This window comes from Rhinichthys klamathensis, unplaced genomic scaffold (genome assembly GCF_029890125.1).
Source record: "Rhinichthys klamathensis goyatoka isolate OS25496 unplaced genomic scaffold, OSU_Roscu_1.1 h1tg000111l_1, whole genome shotgun sequence".
NCBI classification, from domain to species: Eukaryota; Metazoa; Chordata; class Actinopteri; order Cypriniformes; family Leuciscidae; genus Rhinichthys; species Rhinichthys klamathensis.
The window spans coordinates 5,457,683-5,485,250 of record NW_026606649.1 but is presented as its reverse complement, the minus strand read 5'-3'; the positions used below and the strand labels follow the sequence as shown (position 1 = coordinate 5,485,250).

Below are 27,568 nucleotides of genomic sequence, written 5' to 3'. Positions count from 1 at the left end.
ATGAAGTGTATGCAAAGTGGATTCGCAGCAATTAGAGCAGTGTCTTATTGACATGTCAACAACACAAACCAAACTCTTCTAGGCCTCAGCTACATCTAGAGTGTTTGAGGACGGGTCAAAGTAGACGTCGTTCGTCGGCAGCCAATAAAGACCATAGGCTGGTATTATGCACATTTGTTACAGGAAGTGAGACTGGAATCGCTGACGACTCGTTTTTGGCAGTTCAGAATTAATTCTTGCTTTTAGTAGACAATAACTTTATTTGATGTGCACTTTGATCTTTAAACTTTGCAGACCTTTTACATTCACAAAAAGCTAGCTATATTACACACTGCATGAAAGGTAATATTAAAAAAGAAAAGAAGCAGAATAGGGGCACTTTAACTCTGTGGCTTCTCTTTAACAATCCTTAATCCTCTCCTCCATTGTTTCATTCAAACCATGGGTTTTCAACCTTTACAGACCAATGGACCCTGTACCCCATCCCACTCAAGCAACCTAGAGACCCCAAATATATACACTCTTAGAAAAAAAAGGTTCAATGGACTTCTATATAGAACCCTAGAGTTCTTGGCTCAATTTTAAGAACCATTTTATGCCGAAAATGTTCTATATAATGAGAAATATCTTAATTGTCTTCAATTATGGCATAATACTTTCATGTTTGTATTGAAATTATTGAAAATGTAAAATAAATGATGCTTACAAGCGGTTTTATAAAAGTAAAAATCGAAAACAAAATTAATTATGCCTGACAGAACCTTTAATTCTAAGAGTGAAAATATGCTTTTTATAGGCCTACTGTATATTTTCACTGCTGTAGCTTTTCACGGAGCCTATGGGTCCACAGAAAAGTGGTTGAAAACCCTTGTTTCATATTAATATAGAAGACATTACAGAGGCCATCTCATCAGTTGCTCCTACATAACTTTTTTTAGTGTAAGCATACAGTACAACAACAAATATGTTACCAAAACAAACACATCATGCATTTAAATGAGTTAGAGTAGTCATGTAGCAAAGCAGGTGTTACTGTCACACTGTAATGTTTACAGTGACCATGTACAGCACAATGTTTGTCACGTGATATTGTCATGCAAGACTGCGACGGGAGGATTTGTGCACGCATTCTCTTTCACACGCAGACATGAAATCACATTGTTCCATCTGTGAAACAGCGCTAGTTTACAGTACATCTAAAACCGCAGTATGTATTTATTGTTTAGTAAAGTGTCAGGGTCTGTACATCCTTGTGCGGATGAGCAATGCTGTGGTTAGAATAGTGCCGTAATAACATCTCTGTTTTATCGGATTTCCTTGCCATGTTCTGACAGCAGTACTGAAGAACTAGTGTGCGTGCTTGTGAGAAATTGGTTGTATATGAGTGTGTGAGAAGTATGCAGGCAGCCAAGAGATGACTCAGCTTTAATGATTCCATGGTGAATTCAGTGAAACCTCGATCATCACATTTCCCAAAACCACAATACAGACTTTGCCCTCAACAAAAGAACAAACAACTGCTATGAATAGAACTGTGTGTGTGTCTGGGTCACAGGGAATGTTGACAGTCCAAGTAAAGAGACCCTCTTTGTTCTAAACGGTTTCGTGAATAACAGGATAAACATTTTAAATGGTCAATGACTCTTTGTTTTTTGGTAGCAATTAGACTGACAGGAAGACATTTATTCAAAATAGAATGAATCTCTTAAACGCCCACATATACACTCTAACATCCACATTAAGAAACTCCTAAATAATTACTGGCAAATCTTTGTACTAAACTAAGTATTAAAGTCAACATGAATTCCAAATTGACCCTATTTAGTTTGATGCGCTCTTATTTTCAATGATTCATCTGTGTTATTACATGAAAAATATATTAGTCATTGTAAGCTTTAATTAAAAAAAGCCTTCTGAAATATTTTTCCAAAAAGCAGTTGTTCAAATATTTTTTCCCAAACAAATATTTCAAAAAGACTGTTAAACTACTAGAAAACTGATTTCAATCTTTCATTTTAATCTTCAAATGAGACCTTTTCTTTATTATATCACCAGGATAGTTGAATCACTTTGAAATTTGTGACCCCATTTACACAAAAATATCAAAATGAATTTTAGCTCAGAAAACAAAAATTCTCATCATAGAAGAGGTGATTAAAGTCATTGTTGTATAAATTGCTATATGTATAAATTATTTAATGTATTTTTTAAATAATTAAAGGTGCATTCAGTAGTTTTATTAGCTAGCCTTAGCATCACTGTTCTTTGGGTTCTTCAAGTAATGATGTTTGATGTACTGAATGCACCTAGATCTGAAAATAAATGTAATAAAGAAGAAAAGAAAATGTTAAATGGATTCTGAGCCATCGACAACATTCATGTTGACTTTGTACTTGGAATCTCTAAACTGGAGTTGTGAGATTAGGCTACACTGCATGTGGTAAAGGGACCAGTCATGATTTATACCATTATCCCTGTGCTGACTGACAATGTCAGTCCCTCTCTATCCCTTTCTTTTGTGGATATTTATTTTATGGTGTTGTGCTTCAGATTTAAGCCCCTCACATCTGCTTTCAGTTTTCATCTCACTCTGCTGAAATTTCTCTCTGAGGTTCTCACAGTGAGAAGCTCTTCTATACCTCTTGGTCTTCTATGGACAAGCTGTCATGTTTACTGTCCAGTCTAAGTGCTAGCTATGAAATAATTCAAAATGAAAAATCATGTTTGTGTGTGTTACCTCTGTGCTAGTCTGGCTTTGGCTCTGATTCTGTGACTGTGCCTCATTCTCCTGCCCTCGGATATCCAGAGAGTCCATGCTGGATGCCGAGGCAGAGTTGACGCTTGACCTGGAGGAATGACCAATCGAGCGCACTTCCTGGTCGCTGACCGTACCAACCGATCCTGTACGGCGATGATGTGAGTTAGAAGGCGGGTGTGAGAGAGTGGCAGATGAATATGAGGAGGAGGACGATGAGGAAGATTCAGAAGTCTGCTTTGCTGCCTCGTCCATGCTCAGGGATGCCTTTTCTAGCTGAGCAGTGATGTCATCCAGGGAAAAGTTGGAGGCCAGGGGCCGTGACGGCCCGCTGCCACCGCGTACGGTGGAGGCGGGAGAAGCTCGGGTGCTGCTGCTGGTGCTTCCTCCGCTGCTGCCCCCTCCGGTGTGTTTGGTGCTGGCCGAGCGGCCTGTCGGTTTCTGTCTAGATTTGGCGTCTGAGGTCTTGCTCATGGGTTTGCTGAGCTCTTGTTCTATTGAACACAGGTCAGCCATGAGAGCGTCCAGGTCCACCGTCTCACCCTGGTTAATGGCTTCTACATGGATAGATAGAGGACAATTTGGATTCATACATATACTAATGTTCAAACATTTGGGGTCAGTAAGATTTTTTTTGTTGTTTTGCATGAAATTAATACTTCAATTCAGCAAGGATGTTACAAAAGATTTAGATTTTTTAAATATTTCCTGAGCACCAAATCAGCATATTAGAATGATATGAAACATTTTGCTGTTATGATGGTGGTTTTATGATAATCCATGAAGATTGCAGAATGCCAAAACACCACAGATATACCAGAAGGCATTGTGAGTGATAAAGAATGTTGAGTAAATAGAGGTGGTGTGTGTGTCTGTGTGTAGTCTAACCATTGATGTTGTACATAGAGAAACGGTAGGAGAAATTGGCAAGGTTTGTTTCCTGTCTGAGAGGAGCTTTTTGCACTTTCTCAGGACGCCCATCATCCAAACTCTAACATTAGAGAGAAAGAGAAGGGGGGGGGGGGGGGGGGGGGGGGGGGGGTGGGGGGGATTAGGTAAGAAGAGACAGTTAAATCATGGATATAAATCATCAATACAATAAATCCATACATTAAAATAAATGAAATATAAGTATCTGAATTAAGGCTGTCAATTTATTAGGGATTGTAAAAGAATACTAAATTCTGGTCAAAAATGACTTTTATGTTATAACCACTAACCCCTAATTAAATTATAAACTATTTTGTTTAAATAAATTAAATAAACCATTAAAATAGTGTTCTATTACAATCCTTGCTGTGTGTACTGTGCTAGACTAACTGGGACTGGTCACAGCACTTGATTGCCCTATTGTTGGTTTGATTGCTTCTATTGCTCTCCTCCTGAACTGAGTTGGACGATGACATCACGGTTTTCTCCTGAGCGGCTGTATAGATAAATGAACTAAATTAATACATTTTTCACTTAACCATAACCATCAACTTATTTAAGCCAGCCTATGGGACTATTTCCTTCTAGATCTGCTCTACAGCCGAAACAAACTTTTGTTGCATTATTTTCCTGTTATCACTGTAAAGCTGCTTTGAACTTTCAAGCAATCTGTATTGTAAAAAGGGCTATATAAATAAAGGTGACTTGACTCCTTAAGCAGCAAACTGTCAATTCATAAATTATATTAAAATGCCAATGCACTTAAAGCCTATGTTTTTATTAATTTACATGGCTTGCCCATGTCTAAAACTAATCTTTTTTTTAATCACTTTGAGGGGATGAATTTAAATAATCTGATTTTTAGTTGGTTCAGCTTATTTTGATGCTTGTTTTGTCTTATTTTAAATCATTTAATTCATCTTCAGGCCCCCTTGACAGTCTACTCTACTCCCTAGTTGAAGAAAAAAAAAAAAACCCCACTCCATTCAATGACAGGAATGTAATGTCTAAATGTAAAAATAGGGGAAACGAGCATGTACAAATAAATATCCAATATTGACCTATACCGACAAAAAAAGTATTACATTATTCAAATAAATTGCATATATAAATAATTTCAGAGAAAAGCCCACAAAGTGAAGATAATACATCATATTAAAGATATAATACATCACAATGTCACACTGAGTGTGAGAGTGTCACCTGTGTGAGTTTGTCCAGTTCTCCCAACCAGGCGCCAAACATCTTGTCCAGATCCTGATCCTCCTTATCACTGTCTTCTTCAGCAGCATGATCCAGCTCATCATCTGATACCTGCTCCATATCTGCTGTAACACACACACACACACACACACACACACACACACACACACACACACAGTTACATGATACAGCAGCCAATGAGGACTCAACCGGTGTGCCATGTCCTCATCAACATGTCCAAACATACAGAACATCACATATATTACACGATGCTGACAAAGCACAACAAAATTTTAAGATTGACTTGTTGGGTTTGATGCGTCTTATCAACACTATTAGGTTTTGATTCAATTGAGGTGTGAACCGAAGAATGACGCACATCACAGGTTGTCATGATGATTGATTTCGCTTCCACTTATGTAACCCGGTGTATGATATTCATTTCTCTCACCCTATTACTCTTTATCTCACATCACCATGGCAACCCTCAAATCTTTCCTTTAAATAGGGTTGTGATATGACACCTTCAAATCTGCATTTGACACTGCAAAAGTCTGGAATATTCAAGAAAAATATGCCAGTTTTCCCCATTATCTTTAAACACGCTGCTCTGTCAGATACCTTGAGAGGTAATCTCTGTGTAAAGTCAGACATTATTATTTCAAGGATACCTTCTGAGAGGGTGTGATGTAGTTGTTATGGAAACCTCAGCTCTGTCTCAAAGACTGGCATAGTTGCTATAGCAACCCTCTCTAGATCTCCCACTATCAGTTTTCACCCCCCCCCCCATCATTGCCGTAACAACCCCTGCTGTACCTTCCGCTGTATTTTCTAATGAAAATGATGTCGATTACTGGCTTTATTAAAATGACTCAAAATACTTCTGTATTATCTATAAGTAATACTACACTGCATCAAGCACATATACATGCACATTAGCACACACAGATCAACAAAACATGGTAATTTGACTTCGAGATCAACATTGTTTCAAAGCAGTGCAATGAAATCATATTTTCTCTAGATATAGAGTAAACACTATAATCAAGGGAATGCTGTAATGACCTCAATAGAATAGAGGTGTGAGGGTGTAAGGCGATCGTCGCCCTCTAGTGGACAGTAAAGTAACTGCTGTACTGTCACAACAACTGGGACTCAACAAAAACACTCGACTCAGCATGCCTGTAAGCATGTATTAGGCTTTTCATGCTGAGTCAGGGTTGGGTGAATGGATAAACCATGAACTTCGCTGAACAACTACCAGATGAGTCACAAACCATGCAAAGATGCATATGAATGACAGCCAGATTCACTTTCACTATCAGTAGGAGACACCATTATCAAGAGACATTCACTATTACATGTAATATTACTACACACATTATATATTTATTATTACACACAACGTGTGACTGTAGAAAGCTAAACAGACCATATTTTCAACTCTCTCATTTCATTTTCCATTTTTTTCACTTTCTCACAACTCGCATGCCTTATGGGGACCCAGAGTGCAAAGATGACCCTTCCCTCTTTGATCCAACAAGGGTGTGTCTGGACTAATGCATGTACCAAGCTTTATCTTAGCTTCAACACAAAGTAGAAAACATTTACATAGGAAACATTTAGATCAGAAATCAGAATATTCAAGTGAGCCATGTAATAAACTACACCAACCAAAGTCAAAATATACACTACCATTCAAAAGTTTAGGGGTAGAAGTTATTTATGCTCACCAAGGCAGCATTAAAAAAAATGCAGTGATTATTTTTACAATTTAAAATAGCCATTCTATGTTTATATTTTTTAAATGTAATTATTCCTGTGATCAAAGCTGAATTTTCAGCAGCCATTACTCAAGTCTTCAGATCTTTCAGAAACCATTCTAATATGTTGCTTTGGTGCTCAAGAAATGGTTCTTATATATTATTATCGATGTCAGCAATGTTTTAAGAAAAAAACACGATACATATTTTCAGGATTCTTTGAAAAAGCATTTTATAAGCATTTAAAACATTAACCCTTTGTACATTATGTCTTTACTGTCCCTGTTATATATCTTAGGCCACGTTCACAGCAGCAAAATGGTTGTCAGTCCCGTATTCAAGTGCTTAATTCGGTTACGTTCACACACGGTTCAGTTACGGGAGTGACAACCACATTCCATAACCGAACTCATAACACCCGTACATTATCAGGACTCGCAACCGCATTCTCAGAAAACTTGCGCTGTGTGAACGCAACCAAACTGGACAACTAGTTGCGATGGAGATAAGAGCGGTGTGTCATCTAAAGGTTCTAGATCCAGTCTCTGTTCCACCGGAGCTGCTCCCATCAGTTTTGTGTTTTAAGGCCAATTCACACTGCACAGACAAACAAGTCTGCCGTTGGATTTAAAATCTTATGAAAAATAACTGTCATGTTCACACTGCCCCAACAGACACTGACTGAACATGGTCAGTCAGGTGAAATCAAACCCTGACCAATGGCAACAGACGCCGACAGGGGTAACTCAGACTGTCTACATCAAGCCTTTTTGGGACTGGGATAATAGTGGCTGATTTAAGGCATAACACACTGATCCAACAAAACCCAACAAACGTGTCTGTTCTGGTGTCTGTCTGTGCGGAGTGAATTGGCCTTTATGCATTACTCAAATGCTCCGCTCTCCACCCAGATATAAAAGCTGCAGTAGGTTAATGAAGATTTAAGGGATGAACTGCGAGTTCGATTGGACTCGTCATATCAAAAGGTAGGCCTATACGACTTTTTAGTTTGATGGCAACACCATCTTTGACATTACTTTGGTATTACTTTGGTCACTGTGGCTCTGGTTACTAGTAAGACTATATGGGCTCGACTCGCGTTGCACATTCATACAGACAGTATTCGAAACACTACTGTAAGTTGCTGTTTGAACGGGACACTTCGAGACTCACACCTTAGTGTACTTCTAACAGCTCATTGCAATGGACTATAACGGGTAGTTATGTCGTTTAGATCTTGAGTAAAATAACCGTGAGAACGGTTTTCCAGGGGTTCTTGAGATTAGCCTGACTTCATAAATATCGTACCAACCCCATCAAGGTAGCTGTACTAACACACAAACAAAAGACAAACTGAGAGTCAGTAGCTACGTTTCCATCCACCTATTTATATGCGCGGTTTGGGATACCGCATAAAAAACTGCTGGATGGAAACGCCAAGATAAATTCTAAAAATGCACATAAAAAAGATGTGATGTGCATCAAAAAAGACTCTGAGGAGTATTATATTATATTATATACACAAACATTATTAGGCTATTATTGTGGCTTCTCCTACTGCATCAACTTTTTATCGCCAGTCAGAAAGTGACTATTTTGTTCTCTTTGACTGACTGGTTGGAAACGGTGCTTTATTCGCAAATGTTTTATGCGATATTCCAATTATATGCATAAGTTAAATTTGCAACTTTGGATGGGAACATAGCTAGTGTTTGGGTTAGGAGATTCCTGGTGTTTTCTAACATCACAGTCCTGCTGACAGCCACTCTAACAGACCTCAGATTGGCAGGAGACACTAAACTGAATGTTTTTTACCATTATGAGATGGTTTTAGACACCCCAGGGCGGTCGGCATCTTTCAGGGTTTGTATATGCAAGTCCAGTGACATGATACAATCAGTCACACACGTTCTCAGGTCAACAAAGTGCTTACTGCTTAATTCAGAAGATCAAATCTTTCAAATATTCAATTCCAACCCTCCTGTTCTGTCTCACTGCTTTCAGATCAGCAGGATGCTAATGACGCCTTCAGTCACTCTACTGGGAAAGGCCACGGTTCTGCATAATCAGTCAAGCACAAAGAAGATAAATAAAGAGAGAGAGAGAGAGAGAGAGAGAGAGAGAGAGAGAGAGAGAGAGAGAGAGAGAGAGAGAGAGAGAGAGAGAGAGAGAGGGAATGAGAAGGGAGAGTGTGGGACAAAAGGAGATTTTGATGAATTATGGAGCCGTAGAAAATAATAATAAAAAAAGGTGGAGATAGAAAAAGAGTGCAGAGGGAAATTAGAGAGGTGTGTTATCTTGGCACCCTGTTGCTTAACAGCTGCTGATTTAAACTAAGCTCTGCTAAGCTCTCTCTCTCTCTCTCTCTCTCTCTCTCTCTCACACAAACACACACACACAATGGTGATGGTACAAAACATGAAGTCATAAATTTCATTCTTCATATTTCATCTGCCAGTACACACACACACAAGAAAAAAAAAAGTGTGGGTCATTCTATGAAATTAATGCCGTTTATATTTTGGAAGGGTGTTTTTTTTTTAATCAAAGTATACACTCTAAAAACTCCTGGGTTATTTCTTCAACCCATTTTCTGGGTTATTTGTGTTGGGTTAAAATTATGGGTTATTTTTTCAGAGATTACCCATTTTCTGGGTTATAGGGCTAATATTTTGACCCAATTCCTGTGTTGTTTGAGTTTCTGGGTTATTTTTCAAAGAGTAACCCATGTTCTGGGTCCCCCCTCGGCCCCTCCCCCCTGCAGTTGTTCTGGAATTTTCTCACAACGGTCATTTGAAATAACCGACACTTCGCGCTCGATCCGTTTTGCTTCTTCGGTGCAACTTCGTCGTGTATTCAAGGTAAGCGAGTATTTTCAGTGTTGATATAATGTAATATTTTCTGTGTCCATGTCCCCGTTGCTAGTTTAGCACCATTTGCTGAAAAAGTTACCATGGCTTATAGTTGCTACGTTGAGACTAGTGTTAGCTGTGGTAATTGTGGTTGTCATGTACGTTAGCTACGCTATCGCGAAAACATCTAACTAGTTTAAAGTCTGTGTAAAGTCAAAATAAATGTGTTTTGAGTTTGTCAGACTAAAGAAGTGTTAACCACCCAGACAGTTTGAAATGATTAAAAATAACGATAGGTTCATGAAATTAGGTGTCAAAATGGTTGAAATGCTTTTTACACATTGTTGAGAAATACATTATGACCTATTTAATGTGTTTAGAAAAAAATGACTGAATTCACTTTAAACGGTCTTTAAATTCTATTTTTCATAACATGTGCTGTACTTATCTCATTGTTATAATAACGGCAATAATACGGTAACGTTAAGTAGCTACAGTGCAGCTAACTTAGTGGCGACGTCGTGCCGCGTTAGCCGCGGCTAGAGCGACAACACAATCCTTGAGTTAATTTTACCAGCTGCGCCGTGCTTATCATATTATACAGTGCTCTACTGGCTGAAGTAGTGAGAGTTAAAACCTGTTAAACTTTGCAAGTGTGCCGGCGCACTGAAGCGTTTTTGGTTAAATAGTTCAAAGTTACTATCAGATTTAATGTTATTACCGTGACAAACTATACATCATATGACTCAAGTTTCAGTATTTGACCACTATTGTATTCTGAGAAACTTATATTGACAGTTATGTCTTAATTTGTGTCAGAAGTTATGAAAAATATAGTCGATAACTTTAATATGAATTATGGTCGTCAGCCGCTCTCATTGAAAAAAAAAAATCCTGTGCTGTCGTCATGACAGCGCTTGACAAAACAACGTGCCTCAGGGCTTTTAGCTAAAAAAATGACAGATTTGGAGAAATATTGATAGATTCTCATAGGTTTACATCAGAGTTCTATAGACAGGAATAATATTTATTGAATTTATACCCAAATGTGTCGATGTAATAATTATGAGCACTGGATACTCTGATGCTGTGTTTTCAATCCATAAGAGCAGCCTGAGGGCGCCCTATGCACATGTAGTCCATATATGTTACACACGAAGAAGTCATAATCATGTGACATTCCAGGACGTCCCTGACATAAACAAAGCTAACAGAGATCGCTGTAACATGCATATAAAGACGTTGTGAAGACAATAAACATGATTGCAATGATATTTGATTGACCTGTGTTCTTCGAGCCATGCCAGGTATTTTCATAATAATAGATTATATTTATAATGTAATGCTAATGGATATAGACTTTATCGTGCAGAATACTATAAAATAATATATTGTTTGTCTGATTTTTTTATCTGAAGCCAAATCAGATCACAGAAGGTTATTTAAAACAGCCAGTCGTTAGTAATTATAATGCAGACAAAAGAAAAGCATATTTTATGCCTTTAGTACAAAGGGTTCATGAACTGTATCTGTTTCAGTTTGGGTATGCCATTTCTGGGGATTTTTCAAAAGTGGGGTTGCAGCCTAACAGATTAAAGAAGCGGGTCAAGTCTTCGAATTGTTGCTAACCTCTATATTACTATGTTTTCTCCAGGTCATTTTAAATGGACAGCTTTGTCGCTGATATGCAAACTGAGTGGCGGCTGTCTGAGCTGATAGAGAATTTTAGAGGTGAGCATTTTACTCTTACTGCCCTTATATCATCTCTCTATACCCAAAAAAATATGTCTTTAATTGGGCTTAAATGTGTCGGTGCAAGATTCTGTGAAAGTCACAACTTCTTTGACAGTGGAGTATGCATATCTATATAACCCTTATAGTTAAAAAAAATACTTGTGCCTTGTCTTTAAGCTGTTATGCATAAGAATAGGCCAGATATTCACCATTAATGTCATTACACTTGTCAATGAAAGAAAAGATGGACAGTAGTATAGACTGTCATTCACACTAAATGGGTAATGCTGCAAAATAACCACATTAGTTAACTAGGAAATTGGGCCATGCACGTTAAAAAACAACAACACAACATTCCCTTAAAAGTGATTATTTTTTAGCTTTATAATCAAAGAGTGTCTGGTGAGTGGTTCACAATTGTCTCGACTTATTAATAATACTCATGTTGTCTTGTTTTCTGTCTTTCAGATGAAGACATCCCCATTGATGAGGAGGCATTTCTTCTCTTAGATGAGGACACTATCAAAAATCTTCCTGAAGCTCTCCAGAGACACAACCAATGTTTGAAGACTTTAAAGGAGAATTACGGCGAAAAATGAACCTAGAGGTAATTAACACATGGTTACCGAGTCGACCATTCTTTGGGATTTGTTTTCATGATAATCGAATGTAAAGAGTTTTATCTCTAAAAACTGATTAGCTTATAACGCTAGTATATGGGGCATCGAATACAAGTAAAAAGAAATCGTTAGTTAATACCACTAACAAGGCTCAAAATAGCCTCACACTAACATGGTAGCATAATGAATGAATGAATGAAACCTTTATTGCCCCGAGGGGAATTTGTTTTACACTCATGGGAACCACAATAAACATAACCACAACAAACATAGAATAAAAAACAAAACAAAGAAAAAGCAACAACAATAACACAACAAATAGTGACATAAAATTATCAATTCGACAACTTAAGGAATCAATAGATAGATACGTATATATTCAATAATACGCATCTAAAATGTTCAACGGCTAAAAGGAATCAATAAATAGATATATATTCAATGAGGGTCCCTACATGCAAACCGAAGCATTGAGAACTGTGTAAGTGTACAGACAGTTTAAAAAGAAGATACTTTATAAAGACAGTACATTACGCGTATACAGGCAGGAGCCATCTTTGGAAAACAGTCTCGACCAGTCGAGCCACGAACGCCGTGCTAAGACAGCTGAACTGTGACTTAAACCTATAGACCAGCTCACATAGCACGGCGTTCGTGGCTCGACTGGTCGAGACTGTTTTCCAAAGATGGCTCCTGCCTGTATACGCGTAATGTATTGTTTTTATAAAGTATCTTCTTTTTAAACTGTCTGTACACTTACACAGTTCTCAATGCTTCGGTTTGCATGTAGGGACCCTCATTATGCTACCATGTTAGTGTGAGGCTATTTTGAGCCTTGTTAGTGGTATTAACTAACGATTTCTTTTTACTTGTATTCGATGCCCCATATACTAGCGTTATAAGCTAATCAGTTTTTAGAGATAAAACTCTTTACATTCGATTATCATGAAAACAAATCCCAGAGAACGGTCGACTCGGTAACCATGTGTTATTAACCCCTAGGTTCATTTTTCCCCCGGAATTGTCCTGTAAAGGACAAGTTCGGTATTTTACACTTAAAGCCCTGTTTTCAGATCTTTTCTGATGAAATAGAACGGTTAAGATTGAAATTTGGACACATGCTGCTGGCCCGAGAATTTTTGGTTTCTGTGGTAGCACCCCCCCACCTCCACAATGGCTGCATAGGTGCACTGGAACAATCCTACGATTAACTACGATAAAACCTGTTGGAAAGCATCTTTTGCAGCGATTTTTGTGTGCGCATATCAGTGAACACCCCGGACCACTCGGTGAGTTTAACGTCTTTGTAAACGAAAGTTTAATGCGTTTTAGGAAGGATTGTTCCAGTGTACCTATGCAGCCATTGTGGAGGTGGGGGGGGGGGTGCTACCACAGAAACCGGAAATTCTCGGGCCAGCAGCATGTGTCCAACTTTCAATCTTAACCGTTTTATTTCATCAGAAACTCTGAAAACAGGGCTTTAAGTGTAAAATACTGAACTTGTCCTTTAAGCCTCAGGTTCAATCCAGTTATTGAATGTTGTCAAATGTTTTGAGAGTTGTTTATTTTTCTATTTTTTCTTTCTAATATTGTTATTACAGTCTGACCTAAAATAAATAGGAAAATAAAGATGTCCAAGTGTGTGTGTGGTTTTTTATATATATATATATATAGTTTAATTTAATGCAAAAAAATGTAAAAGTGCTTGAAGTGTGTAATATAATTTAAAACAAAGTTTTATTTTCTGAAATAAGGCATACTGGCATAGTAACCCAAGTTAGGTTATTTCTGACCCAACTCCTGGGTTAAAAAGGGACCAACTAATTTCTGGGTTATTTAAACCCAGATATTGGGGTTGTTCTTTTGACCCAGAAGTTGGGTTATATTAACTACAGTGTTGGGTTTTTTTAACCCAAAATTTTGGGTCAGGTATTTAACCCAGAAGTTGGGTCAAAAAGAATAACCCAATTTTCTGGGTTGAAATAACCCAGAAATTAGTTGGTCCCTTTTTAACCCAGGAGTTGGGTCAAAAATAACCCATTATGGGTCATTTTTGACCCAGGAGTTTTTAGTGTGTATAATTAACTGAATTTTGCCACTTTAAGCATAATAATATATGGATAAAAATGTAAGACCCCTGTGGTGAAAATCAAGTTTTTTAATGTTGTCTGTATGTGGTGTTTTTAATATGCTTTAAGAGAAACCACGTGCAAATTCATGTCAACACCATTGCTGAGTATTTTCTCCTTAAAACTGCAGTGAACCAGAGACAGTCTCAAAAACGCGGTTTGAAATTGCAGTTGTTCTCTATGTCACAAATATCATGTTTATGTACACAAAAACATGTAACCAATCACGTCAACGTGCCGGCAGGCTTTAGCAAATCATTAACTATGCTGTGAGGAGTCTCAAGAGAAGCCAGATTATCTTGTTATATTTTTCTGTCGCTATGAAAAATCAGGTACATTCAGCAATATAGCTTGTGAATTATATATATGATGTATATTACGATGTTATGATGAACTATATGCCTTTCTCCACTGATGTTCAAAGCGTTTCGAAGGATTCTGATTTTTAGAGGGCAGCTGTCTGACTCTGAGATGGTGAATGGGAACATGGTTTGTGTAACATTAGCAACACATTATTAGCTGTTTGATGACAACGCTGGTGTGAGAGAGTGGAGGCGGGGACTAATATGCATATTCATGGTTTCACGAATGGTCCAATTATAAAATGTTAATTCAGAGTAGAACTTGCTAACATTTGAAACCGGCTCCTTTAATGATTCATTTCATTAAAATGAATGATCCATATTGATATGATATACCCCAGAACTTTTATAATTGTGTTGTATAATATGTGTTGACTTGTAAAAATGCATAGTTACATATAGTCATTTTTAAATATTTTAAGCTTTCCAAAACACAAAGTAAATTGTTGTGTTGGGTTCAGATGTTGTAGACAGGTACTTGTGACTTGTGTAAGAAAGTGAAAATAATAGATTTGAGAGGAGAATAAAAAGAGAGGAGGAACAGAGGGAAAGATGGGAAATGTCCAGGATGTGCAGAATTCTTTATTTCCCCCGCGAGCTGTTCTGTCAAGGCTCTCCCACCACCCTCCAGCAGCTGTTCTCTGACTGACACACACACACACACACACAGGCTGAATATGACATCATGGCTGGCCAAGGAGGAGGACAGGAAATGGAAGAGGGGTGAACAGGCTACCACCCTTTTCCATGTGCACAATCCCACTCTTTCAAAAACACACACAGTGTCAAAGCAAAGCAACAAGACACACTACAGCTGTCACCTCTTGCACAAACACACAAAAGCACAAGTGTGCATTGCTACATGAGCTTGGCCACAAATAAACACACACGCACACAAGTGACATGTGTGCTAATGTTATTATTCAGCCTTACCCAAACACAAGACATATGGGGTTCTGAGTGCCATTTAAATCTAATAAATCACTTTCCAGCAGATGCCAACTTCTGAATTAACTTAACACTTGAGCATAAAAGGAGAAATATGTGTGTGTGCCTGTCCTTTTCAGTGGTTTTGAATAAACACTGACGTTAAAAAAGACTCATGTTAGGACAGACAGAACTCAAATGACCTCCTCCCTGTGGACATGTCTGCAACAGCTACACTCGCTGAGACAAATCGCTCACATGTCAAAAACATGTCTGGATCATAATATCACTCAAATAAAAATAAAATAAACAACTATAATAAAGCATAATGAAAATGAAGCTTATTTTCATGACTATTAAGCAAATCTCTCTCACTGCTGTAATTTTTGTTGTGCGTTTATTTTTTTTATATATATTGAAAGCATGCAGCCCATATAATTTATTCTAAATGTCGCTCTCAGCAGCGTGGGCAGTGTCGGATGTTCGCTAACATTATACCGCTGGTCACGCATTCGGAACTTCTTTTTACCCCCAAGCGGTGAATGGAAAAGAACTTCGCTGTGAGTATATCGGGGCCTTTATGATCCACATTCAGACCTGTCATATGTTTTGAGAGCATAAGACTTTATTACATCAGTGTGATTCCACATTGAATTGATCATATAAATTAAAGCAGAAAGAAAATAATCCCTCCTTCTCCACTGACACAAATCCATTCTCTCTAAATAAATTCCTTTTCCTAATTTTTCAGCTTTCTACATTTTTTCAAATAAAAACTAACTCTGCAGAAATAAAGGCAGCTTTTTACTGACCCACTTCATTTTAATAACCGTTCTAACACAACACTCTTGTAAATGCTTTAAAAACACACCAGTCATTATGTGACCAAAACCCTACCTGTGACCTTTGAACATGTCACATTGAGACATTTAAAGAACAAGTTACCGTACTGCCAAACAAATGTCTGATTGTAATCTGCATGGGCAGCAATGACTGGATGTTTCATTAAAAGAGGTTAAAATTTGGGTGGGTAGAGTGCGGTGGGTATTTTTAGCTCTGCTTTTTCCCAAATCTGTTCTTCAGCTCTTGTCATGCATTACGCAAGGTGAAGAATTGGCTTCTGTGAGGGCATGTGAGGAAAAAAGGCAAATGTACATCATATTAGAATTACATGAAAAACCATGCATGTGTTTGAAAAAAACTATCGCTACTATCTCTCAACTCTTTCACGAATACAAAAACAAATCATCAGATGATAACACAAATATGGATGCAAGATTGATTGAGAATAGCATGTCCATTAAGAAAACGTAATATGTTTAACAAACAAACAAACAAACAAATCATTCTGATATAAAATAAAAAATGTGTTACTAAAATGTTTATTTTTGTGTTTATGTGAGTGGCCAGGCCAGTGAAAATATTGCAGATCAAGTACAGATACGATATATACTGGCCTGTCAAAAAAACTTTATTGTCGAGGCCTGGTAATGAGCAATTGAATGAATAATTATTAACTTCAGTAGAGTGACAAATTAAGCATCTGGAGCTGAAGACACTTTAAAATCCATCACCTCTCAGAGTAAGGCAAACAGCTGAATGCGGCTCACACCCTAGACAGAAATAGCACCATATCACATGTGCTGAGCAATTGTGAAGCTCCAAAAAAATCTTCAATTAAAACATTAGATGCTTGTCTGTGAGTGTGTGTGTGTGTGTGTGTGTGTGTTGCCAGATGGTCTCTGAGGGAGGATGGCATATGACAGCATTCCTGTATAGTGCAGTGGGACACAGATCAGCTCTAAGGAAAAAATCAAGTATCTTAAGAGGAGAGTGAAATAGGGGACAAAGAGAGAAGAATACAACCTGAGGGATAATTCTCCCTTAATTTAGTACACAGACACACAGTTAAAATCACTAGTATGAGACATTCAAAATACATATTTGGATGCTTTTTTCCGTCTGCTGTTTTCCTGTACCTCACTCTGTGAGGGCATGACTCCACACACATCTCTGACGTGAAGTATCCAGCTGAGTCACATGGCAGTTAAAGCTTGTTGACAGTGTATGTGAATACATTTATATTTAATTTAGCTACACAGTGAAGACTATGCAGTTTTTTGTACATTTAATTACTTTATAACATTTTTGTAGTATTGCTTATTTCTAGTGCTTAAAGTTTTTCAGGTAGGTCCGTTTCATTTGTGTCTTTGTTCTATTGCTTTTAATTAGTTTCTTTGTTTACTTGTCTCCGTTAAGCTTGAGATTTTTTTTTTAAACTTAGGCTAGTATTAGTTTTTTTGTGATATTGAAATTGGCGATGAGAATTAAGAAATTTCAATGGTATCAAAAAAAATGTATATCATAAAAACATTATTTAAAGCAAAAATAACTATATTGTGATAAATATCGTTATCATGAAATAAAATTACTCATATCGAGACAAGATTTTGATCATATCACCCACCCTAACTGGAGCTTTCAAATCACGCATGATTATCGGTCACTGAGTTCTGGACTCTCGCCAAAACTCCCGTTAAAATTAATGATGCTGTCTACACTGCACAATGAATCTCTTATGTACATTGAGTAGGGCTGCACATTGCACAATTAATTGCACTGAAATCGCACGCGATTTGGCAAAGGCTGCGATTATTTTACGTGCATCTTGTCAGTGCAGTGCGGCTGATTGGTAGTAAATGCTGCTTCATCTGAACACCAGAGGGCGCTCTCACGCATACACGCCAAATATGCCCCGCCGCAGAAGTACGATAATGCACATCATTCCAGGACATCCCTATCGGACATCATCGCTGTAGCTGAATAAACAGACGATTGAAACGCTTTGAATGATTAAACATGACTAATAAACACACAACTGCCTTATTCTGTGTGAGAAGCCACATCATCTCACAGAAGGATGCTAGACTGTCGTTATGAAGTGAGTTTGGAGTAAAAGCATGTTATTAAATGTTGTCTTTTGTTGGACAAGAGGTTATTTAAAGCAACACTAAGTAAGATTTTTTACCTTAAAATAATGTTTCCAAATTCGTTTCATTGTTTCAGTCGTAACAGGGTGAAAGGCACTTATGCCTCCGCTTTGACTTGACTACAAATTTGACTTGCTTTACGTCAAGCGTTACAATAGTCATTATTTTGCTTTTCTTCGTTTCTGATGTCGCAATACATCATACTTTCATGAAATAATGCAACATACTCTACCTTGTCTGTGGACATTGTTCATTCCAAAGCCGGTGCTGGATAAACAACGAGCGTGCGTGCGACAGTAGGCTGCGGTAGGCTAAATTATTTACAACAGCGGTAATGGACAATTCCGCTTCCAACCTGTAGGGCGACCGCAGAGGAAAAGTTACTTGGTGTTGCTTTAAATGCTTCTCAAAGCATTTTTGGAAAGCTGTTTGGAAAGCAAAGCATTGGAAAGCTGTTTGACGCATGTTGCTTTTTCAAATGCATGTTATAAGTGACTCAAACTCCCAGTGCTTTCAGATGGTGCAGCGTTTACAGAGCTGTACTTTGTGATTTCAAAATCGCGATAAGCCAACACGATATAAGTGCGATTACATGGAAATTGCGATTAATCGTGCAGCCCTAACATTGAGCATTCGTTAGTGTGCAAAAATCGAGTTGCAATGACGAGATCACTGCATTCATGCGCTCAAAAGACATGCCTGTCCTCGGCTACAATACTCAACTGTTCATGCGATGGGAGTAGATAGATCTAAATATAATGCTAAAATCAAAACTTTCCACGATTAGTTTATCTCGACAGCTGTAATAGTAAAAGGAAAACTTAGTAAAAGTTTTAGAGAGAGTTCCACATGTAATTCTCATTTCATATGCTAAGATGTTAGCCAATCATACCATTGATGGTACCATACCATACCATTTCCATTGTTTACACTGAAGTCTCACAGCAGACACGCCCTTCAAACAGAGTGTCCAAAAGAGAGGGCTGAAATCAGGGTAGAAAATGGAAAATATATATATTTTTCTAAATTATGACAATTGATGCAAACATCATACTACCATTACAAGTGCAATTTTTTTTTAAACCATTTTCTGCACAGACGAAAAACAGAGGGACAACTGGAGAGGGTATTTCTAAATACAGAGTTTGCATAGAAATGAAAGTGAACACTAACTGATCAAAACCGCCCTGAGCCAAATCTCGGCTACAAACTCAGAATCTACACTGTTATTCTGAGGATGGTTTCTGATAGTAACAAGACAACTATGAATACTGGAGGAAGGTGTTAACTTATTTCAACATGAGTCAAACACTGCTGAAGTACATTTGTCAGCGGTCAATCAATGTGCTTCATTGTAGCATTTCTAGGTTAAATTTGTGTACAGTCATCACACACAGAGGTAAAAAGGAGTTTGTCACATACAAATTCTCTCAAACAAAACCTGACTATTTCAGGCTGAAAAGAGCGCCTACATTTATTTCCTTCTCTTCAGAACAACAGAACTTGTCTGAATCGAGAGAAAGAGAAAGATAAGGCATATACAGAGGAAAAGGCAGCAGGAGAGAGAAAAACAGAGTGAGAGACAGTGACATGGTGTCTTAAGACATTTCATTAGGGCGTGATTCTTCTTACTTAGCACTTGATGTCATATCCTTTGGCCAACCAAACAGTACACAAAGCACACACCCGGTGGCCCAATGAAAGGGCTCCTTTCATACAGCAGCCACACAAGTCCAAAGTTCAACACGAAAAAGGTGTGCCACTTTTCCGTAGTCTGACCTTCATTCTGTCTGACACAGTGAGCCAAAATGTTCAAGCAACAAGGAAGAACTGAAACTTCAATGACACATAATCATATAAACCTGTGCCAATACTGTATAACCACAATCTGTAGAATCCATTATGGTGAAATGATCAAAAAAGGTCATCACAAAGTCCCCAGAATGAGCATTGTGAACATTACACGAACATCTTCAGGTAGGGTTCTTTACATGCTAAAGAAATGTTCAAGTGTAATATCTGGAGGACTTCCAGCTAACATTCGGAAACTTTTAGGGAACATTAATTTCGGGCTGAAACAAGGATGTTCACAAACTTCCAATGAACTTGATTTTCAGATCATTTTACTTAAAAATCGGGCCTGATGCAAATCCCCAAAATGGCCTGAACAATACATACAATACAAAATTACCTAAATGCGATCCTAAGGAGAAGTTAGGGGAAGAATAACAACTTATATTTTGTTGTCTTTGTGAAGCTTCAGAAGACTTGGAATGTAGCACACAAGTCGTAAAAGACTATATTAATGGTGGGGTGTTGTGTCCTTTTTGGAGCTTAACAGCTGTGGTCACTATAAATGATTGTTCTATGGGGAAAAAATCGATGTGACGATTCTTAAAAATATCTTATTTTTGGTTCAACTGAAAAGAGGAAGTCATATAGTTTTGGAATAATATAAGGGTGAGGAAATAATGACAGAATTTTAATTTGTTTGGGTGACCTATTCCTTTAAATAGAGCTCATGTGATGGACAGAATAGACTAATATAACAGCTAGTCATAGGCGGAGGGTGAACCAACTGGGTGAGGCTAGATGCGATTCCTCCTTAAAAACACATTTAAATAGAATGTGAAGAAATAGATATGTGTCGCCTATCAACAACCTACACCTACCAGCATAAACAAATGCTCTTGTTATTAAAGTGGTTATGTTCATGGCAGCCAGTACGAATAATAAATAGCCTAACCATTGCCTATGCAGCAAAACATACGTTTTCTTCAAATTCTGAATGGATTATCGCCTAGAAAGCGTGCATAAAAGTGCTCCCTTAATAATCAATAAGCTGTCACTCATCTTAATTCATCGCAATCTCGCAAAGTTCTGCTAATCGATTAAGCTGACTGTACAATGAATATCTTATTTAGCCTACATAATGTCTACACTTTTTTGTTAGTTAGTTAACCCAAAAATGAAAATTAGCCCATGAGTTACTCACCCTCAAGTCATCCTAGGTGTATATGACATTCTTCTTTCAGACTAATACAATCGGAGTTATATTAAAAAATTTCCTGGCTCTTCCAAGCTTTATAATGGCAGTGAATGACTGTTTCTGTTTTAAAGTCCATAAAAGTGCATCTATCCATCATAAAAGTGCTCCACACGGGTCCGGTGGGTTAATAAAGGCCTTCTGAAGCAAAGCCATGCGTTTGTGTAGGAAAAATATTCAGATTTAAAACATTATAAAGTAAAATAACTAGCTTCCGGCCAAACGAACATACGGATTCTACTTAAGTCTAAGTGCAACTTATGCGACGTACTGCTGATATTTACGCTACGCCATGATGCACTACGCTACTTCTGACGTCCCAAGTTGCGTAAGTTTTGCTTTAGGCGTAAGTAGACTGCGTATGTTCGTTTGGCCGGAAGCTAGAATTTTACCTTGCAACATGTTAAATATTAATATTTTTCTTACACAAACTCATTGCTTCGCTTCAGAAGGCCTTTATTAACCCCCCGGAGCCGTGTGGAGCACTTTTATGATGGGTAGATGCACTTTTATGATGGGTAGATGCACTTTTATGATGGGTAGATGCACTTTTATGATGGATGCACTTTCATGGACTTCAAAACAGAAACAGCCATTCACTGCCATTATAAAGCTTGGGCCAGGACATTTTTTAATATAACTCCGATTGTATTCGTCTGAAAGAAGAATGTCATATACACCTAGGATGACTTGAGGGTGAGTAACTCATGGGCTAATTAAAATTTTTGGGTGAACTATCCCTTTAAATTATAATGAGAGAATTTGGGTGTGCAGACCTCAGCACTGGACAAAAACTCTGGCGTTTTCAGCAGTGAGGGGATTCTAACAAATACGTCTAATTGGCCATTGCGTTCAAGAAATCATCAGATATTATGTTTGTGATTGGCTACACTGTTCAATGCTATTTGTATTAGTTTAGAAGCTCTCAAGAGCACAATCACCAAATCTGTTTATGTTTATCAGTTTATGAAGATGAGAGCATTCACAAGAGTGCCGAATCCAGTCAGAATTCATAGTTCAACTCGCGCCCTGAACAAAACTCCTGCGTTTCAGCCATTACTAATCATAACGCCTCTGATTGGCCATTGCATTCATAAGCTCAACAGTCATGTGTGATTGGTTATAGTGCGCAACGCTGTAAAACTCGTAAAAAAGTAGATGCAACATGAGCAGAGCTAAATTTAATGCAGGAATTGACACTTTATTTAATTTTCATTTTCACTTTATTACAAGATTTAGTTTAAATGTGCAGGTGAATATTTGGACCAAGCCCCCGTTAATTTTTTACCCATGGCCAGGGGACTCCAAGGCTTTACACACGATACGCCTATGCAGCTAGTCTTGGAATTTATACTGACACCCGAAGATGTGAATGCAGCCTCACGCAAAATAAATTTATTCCATGAGCAAAAGTGTTCAATAATAAGGGTTTCTGAGATAAAGTGAGAAGTATTCATCTGGTCATATGAACTTAATATGTCAGCTCCCATGAGGCAACCAGCTCATTTAAAACACTTTTCATCATCTTTCATCAGAGCTCTTGATGCAAGTCTTAAAACAGAGTCTGCCTAATGAACGCTCTGTGCTGAAGAGTTCAGAACCTTCAACAATTGATGATTTTGATTGGTCCTTAAAATAGCAGACTTGGTTTAAGATTTTTTATTCCAATGGAGGAATAAAAGTAGATTTAAGTGGTTCCATGAACTGTATCCTCCAGATGTTCTATTCGGCTATTCTTTCTTCCACATCTGCCACATCCTGCCTGAAACAAAAACCAAAGGCACATGCTCACATAGTGCTGACTGTCGGGTATCCCCCTCGCTTTGCTCTGTGTGTGTGCGCAAGTGTCTGAAATGCAGTTGTGTACAGCTTCAGGGCAAGATGAGCAAGCAATCCCCTTCACTGGGGTCCCAGTCAGCAGATAATGCAGGTTCCATGCATGCAAAAAGCACCTGCAACATACCGCAGAGTCTGAAATTTATACAGGAGGAAATATTAAAATTTATATATATATATATATATATATATATATATTAAACTTATTATGAAGACAGATAAAAGCTCTGGCGCTGCAGATATTCCATGTGATGTCACTAGATCCAGAGCTCTGTCAGGAACTGCAGTTCTTTAAGGATCACCAAAGACTCTAGTAACCATGCACTGTTCTCTCCACTTCCATTAGACAGACGGTACCGCAGCATCAGGTCTCACACGAGCTGGCTGTGGGACAGCTTTATCCTGCAGACTATCAGAATGTTGAACTCCAACATCACATAACATTAGAACTGAAACCCCTCCCAACCCTTCAGCACTGCACTTGAACAAGAGGGGATCTCTGACCTGTCATAATCCACAGAATAATAGCTGCCGGTTTACTGCATCCCTTCATGCAGTTTTTGCCCAGTCTGTGCCAATTGTCGCTCATGGGCAGCACTAAGAGTAGGTTTTTGGAGCTTTGATCTGCATGCAGAGTTTTCCATTCTGCAGACAACTCTGAACAAACTAGAGGATTTGTTGACTTTTAGGTCAGATTTATACTACATGCAGAAGTAATAAATACCAAATGTTTCACAGATATAACTGTGACAAAACAGACAGTTGTGCTGACTGACCCTGTGTGTTTCTTGCAAAACTTTATTAAAGGCACAAAGTCATGAACTTTGCACATTTCGGTAAAACCAGCAACTACTTTATCTCAGACTCACTTATTTAAACAGTCTGCTAACTGTAGACAAAGTTAAAAACACCCAGTGAAACAATGATACAACCGTCACCTTTACACAATGAACACCAGACTACAGAAATCCTGAAGAGACAAACTTAAAAGTTTCTGAAGTTTACAGTTAGTGGGACATTTTCAGCATTATGTTCAGTAATATTCATCGTACAAATTATAATTTGAACAATATCAATACTTATGGCTCGATATGCTCACTGCAACATTTTTGGATGTTTTAGAATATTCTGATGCAGCCCATAGTGCTGATAGCCATGCTTAGATTTACAAGATTTTTAAACTAAAATAAATCTTCACAGAAACACGACACTAACAAAAAAAATAGAGGTTAAGAAAGCATCTGATGATAGGGATGTGGATATCATTTGCACCTGCTCTGCAACTCTGCACTTTTTTCATTTGTGTCTACCCTCAATGGAATGAGTTAACAAAAATACATTAACATTTTTCATGTCTATTAAATACATAATTGTGACGCACCAATGGCAGTTAAAAGGTATTTAACAGCCGACGCAAAGGAAAGTTTGCAAGATGGCAAGATGTTTTGATCCACTGAAACAAACTCCACAACACTTTTGTTTTGGCCAGGTTTTATTAGAAAAGATGTCACACATGCTCATTCTTCAATTTCTCTTAAAGTATATTGGGGCATTTAAGGTATGTTTACACGACAACAATGTACTAAAAAACAGACAATAACGTTGTCAAAACGATCCCGATAGAAAATGACTAAAAAGGCTGTATTATGCTGCCAGGCCAGTAGTTAGCGATGTCACTTTGTCAAGAAACATCCCGCGAACACGTAATACGCATGATTGAATGTTTTCACAAATTCACGTTTGTGTTGTTTACATGGAGATGGTAAATGTATAGTGTTTTAAAACCTTGCACTTTGAAACCCGTTTTCAAAAGCTTGCATTTTCAGGCCCCCAAAACATAGTTGTCGTGTAAATGAACGACCAAAGCGCATAAAAAGTTGTGTAAACAAACCCTTAATCAAAAGATTAAAGGTCTGGAAAAAAAGGAAGGAAAAAAGGTCTGGACTAAATCCTCACTGTCCTTGTCCTCAAAAAGCCTAGAGCCACCTTTGCCATCACCGCATAATCACTAATGATACACTAATGATCATAATACAATGATGAAAATGCATAATGAGCATAGTATAAATATTTTAAAGTCTTCAAGTCAAGCCAAGTCACCTTTATTTATATAGCTCTTTTTACAATACAGATTGTTTCAAAGCAGCTTTAACAGTGATGTCATCGACCAGCTCAGTTCAGTTCTCATATAATGAATGAATATTATTAAATATTAAGTGTCCCCAACTAAACAAGCCAAAAGAAAAAAAGTGACAGTGGCAAGGAACCAAAACTCCATCAGGTGACAGAATGGAGAAAAAAAAACCTTGGGAGAACCCAGGCTCAGTCGGGGGGCCAGTTCTCCTCTGGCCAACGAACGAACAGTGTATGATTATGATTCAGGCAGCATTACAGAAGTCAGATTGTATTGGAACATTCAGAATATTTATCCAGTTCTATCTGGTTGAAGATCGGAGTCATCACGCCGGTATGGAGACGGGTTTGTTCTTCATGGAATCCACATTGACAATTCTTAAGTGATTTATCTGTGCACATCATTATTTTTTTTGTTTTTAAATTCATGAGCCCTCGCAATCTTTAATCAATTTTTTTTTTTATCAAAAACATTAGCATCCCCTCCCCCTTCCCCCTGACATCACATCATTGATGATGTGTACACTGGTACGAGGGCTGAGCATCATGTCACTCACATGAAATCATCTCAGCAATCAGCAAACGACAATGTCCTATCAAAACTATTTAAGTGTAAACAGTGTCTGTTTAAGAACTGCTCTTGTGTACCTTGCACATTTGTAATGTCTTAAGCACTCTGTGTATCTGTGCACTGTGTTTAAGCATATGTTTATGTGAATACTGTGCATATCAGTAAATTATTTAGTACATATACAAATTATTTATTATTTTTCTGTATGTTTGGGAAGAATGACAAGCAAGTGATTTTGATTTGTCCAAAAAAACTTTTTTGTTTGTGCCAATTGCACTCCAGATACCCATTCCTAGTATCACACAACTTGCAGTCTGCGTGCAATGTTCTCCCACAGTGCCTCCACAGACAATAGGGAGCATTTGACTATCTGACATATCTGTCCTCTTTTGCACTTCATGTAAAGTTGACTGTGTAGCATTGGCCAACTGCTAACTCTTTGAGGGCCTGTTGCATGTCAGCGTGGACACGCAGACGTGACAGAAGTCTCTGACCTGTCTCTGGCAGCTGGGAATGGCACGTCCATCCCCCACCCAAAAAACAAACGTGTTGCTGAGAGCTGGGCGGCAAATTGTCGCACCCGACGTCAGCCCATGACCTTTGACTTCAGCTGGCAGCTGGCTTGGTTACAGTGTTGAAAAGAAGGGCACCCATGCACTGCAAGTACAAGTGAAGCAGTAGGAGGCTACTTGTTATATTTGTGACCAATAGTAATCCCAAACACGTCAACCCAGTTTATTTAGACGCCAAAGGTGAGAAAACAAGAGAGAACGTAGATTTAACACAGCCTGGTCACCTGAGAGCCTCATGTCACTGAGTCTTAACATACGAGTCAGACTAGACATACTTTAGGTTATTTTTAAACATATTCTTTAGTCTGAACTCCAAAAAAGCCATTTACACTGGTTGTAAGCTTTAGACAGGGAATATGAAATACACAGCCTGCTATCAGCGGATCTTTAAAGATTCCACACACTACTGTAGCTTGCAAAAATAATCAATATTTATTGCAACATTTCAGTCATGAAAGAAACCATACTAAATAATGATTTTTTGTTGTTGTTGGAAGCTTTGTAATTTGTGAGATATTTTCTCTTGTAATATCTTAATGTCTTACACATCTAGGCTACATGTATTCATTCAGGTATACAATGAGTATTTTGGTCAATGAAAAATATGAATGTCCAAAAAAATTAAATAATAATAATAATCTTGTTTAAAACACACCTGCCAAATTCTAAGAAATATACTCTTTGCATCTTTGATTCTATATGGGTTTGATAAACTTTGATTCACAAGTGGAAAACATTCAAGACAGTTGCCAATCTTCCCAGAAGTGGACGTCCCAGCAAATCCAGCCCAAGGTCAGACTGTGCACTGCTCAGAGAAATCGCAAAACACCCAAGAACTACACCTCAGAATCTACAGGCCTCAATTAACATGTTACATGTTAACGTTCATGGCAGTACAATTAGAAAAAGACTGGACAAGTATGGCATGTTTGGAAGGGTTGCCAGGAGAAAGCTTCTTCTCTCTAAAAAGAACATGCAGTATGGCTTTGGTTTGCAAATCTGCATCTGAACATACCATACGACTTCTGGAACAATGTCCTTTGGACAGACGAGACCATATTGGAGATGTTTGGGCATAATGCACAGCACCACATTTGGTGAAAACCAAACAGCATATCAGCACAAACACCTTATACCAACTGTCA

The 27,568-nt window shown here is 38.0% G+C and overlaps 1 protein-coding gene across 1 annotated transcript in view; it reads right to left on the bottom strand.

The window, feature by feature from the left end:
• raph1b (Ras association (RalGDS/AF-6) and pleckstrin homology domains 1b) overlaps positions 1-27,568 on the bottom strand; it is an 80,015-nt gene that overhangs the window by 29,697 nt on the left and 22,750 nt on the right. The window contains exons 3-5 of the mRNA XM_056254248.1: positions 4,889-5,013; positions 3,644-3,746; positions 2,738-3,312 (exon numbers count right to left, since the gene is read on the bottom strand). Coding sequence (XP_056110223.1) covers positions 2,738-3,312; positions 3,644-3,746; positions 4,889-5,008 — 798 coding nt within the window. The 5' untranslated portion in view covers positions 5,009-5,013. The remainder of the gene's footprint in view (positions 1-2,737; positions 3,313-3,643; positions 3,747-4,888; positions 5,014-27,568) is intronic.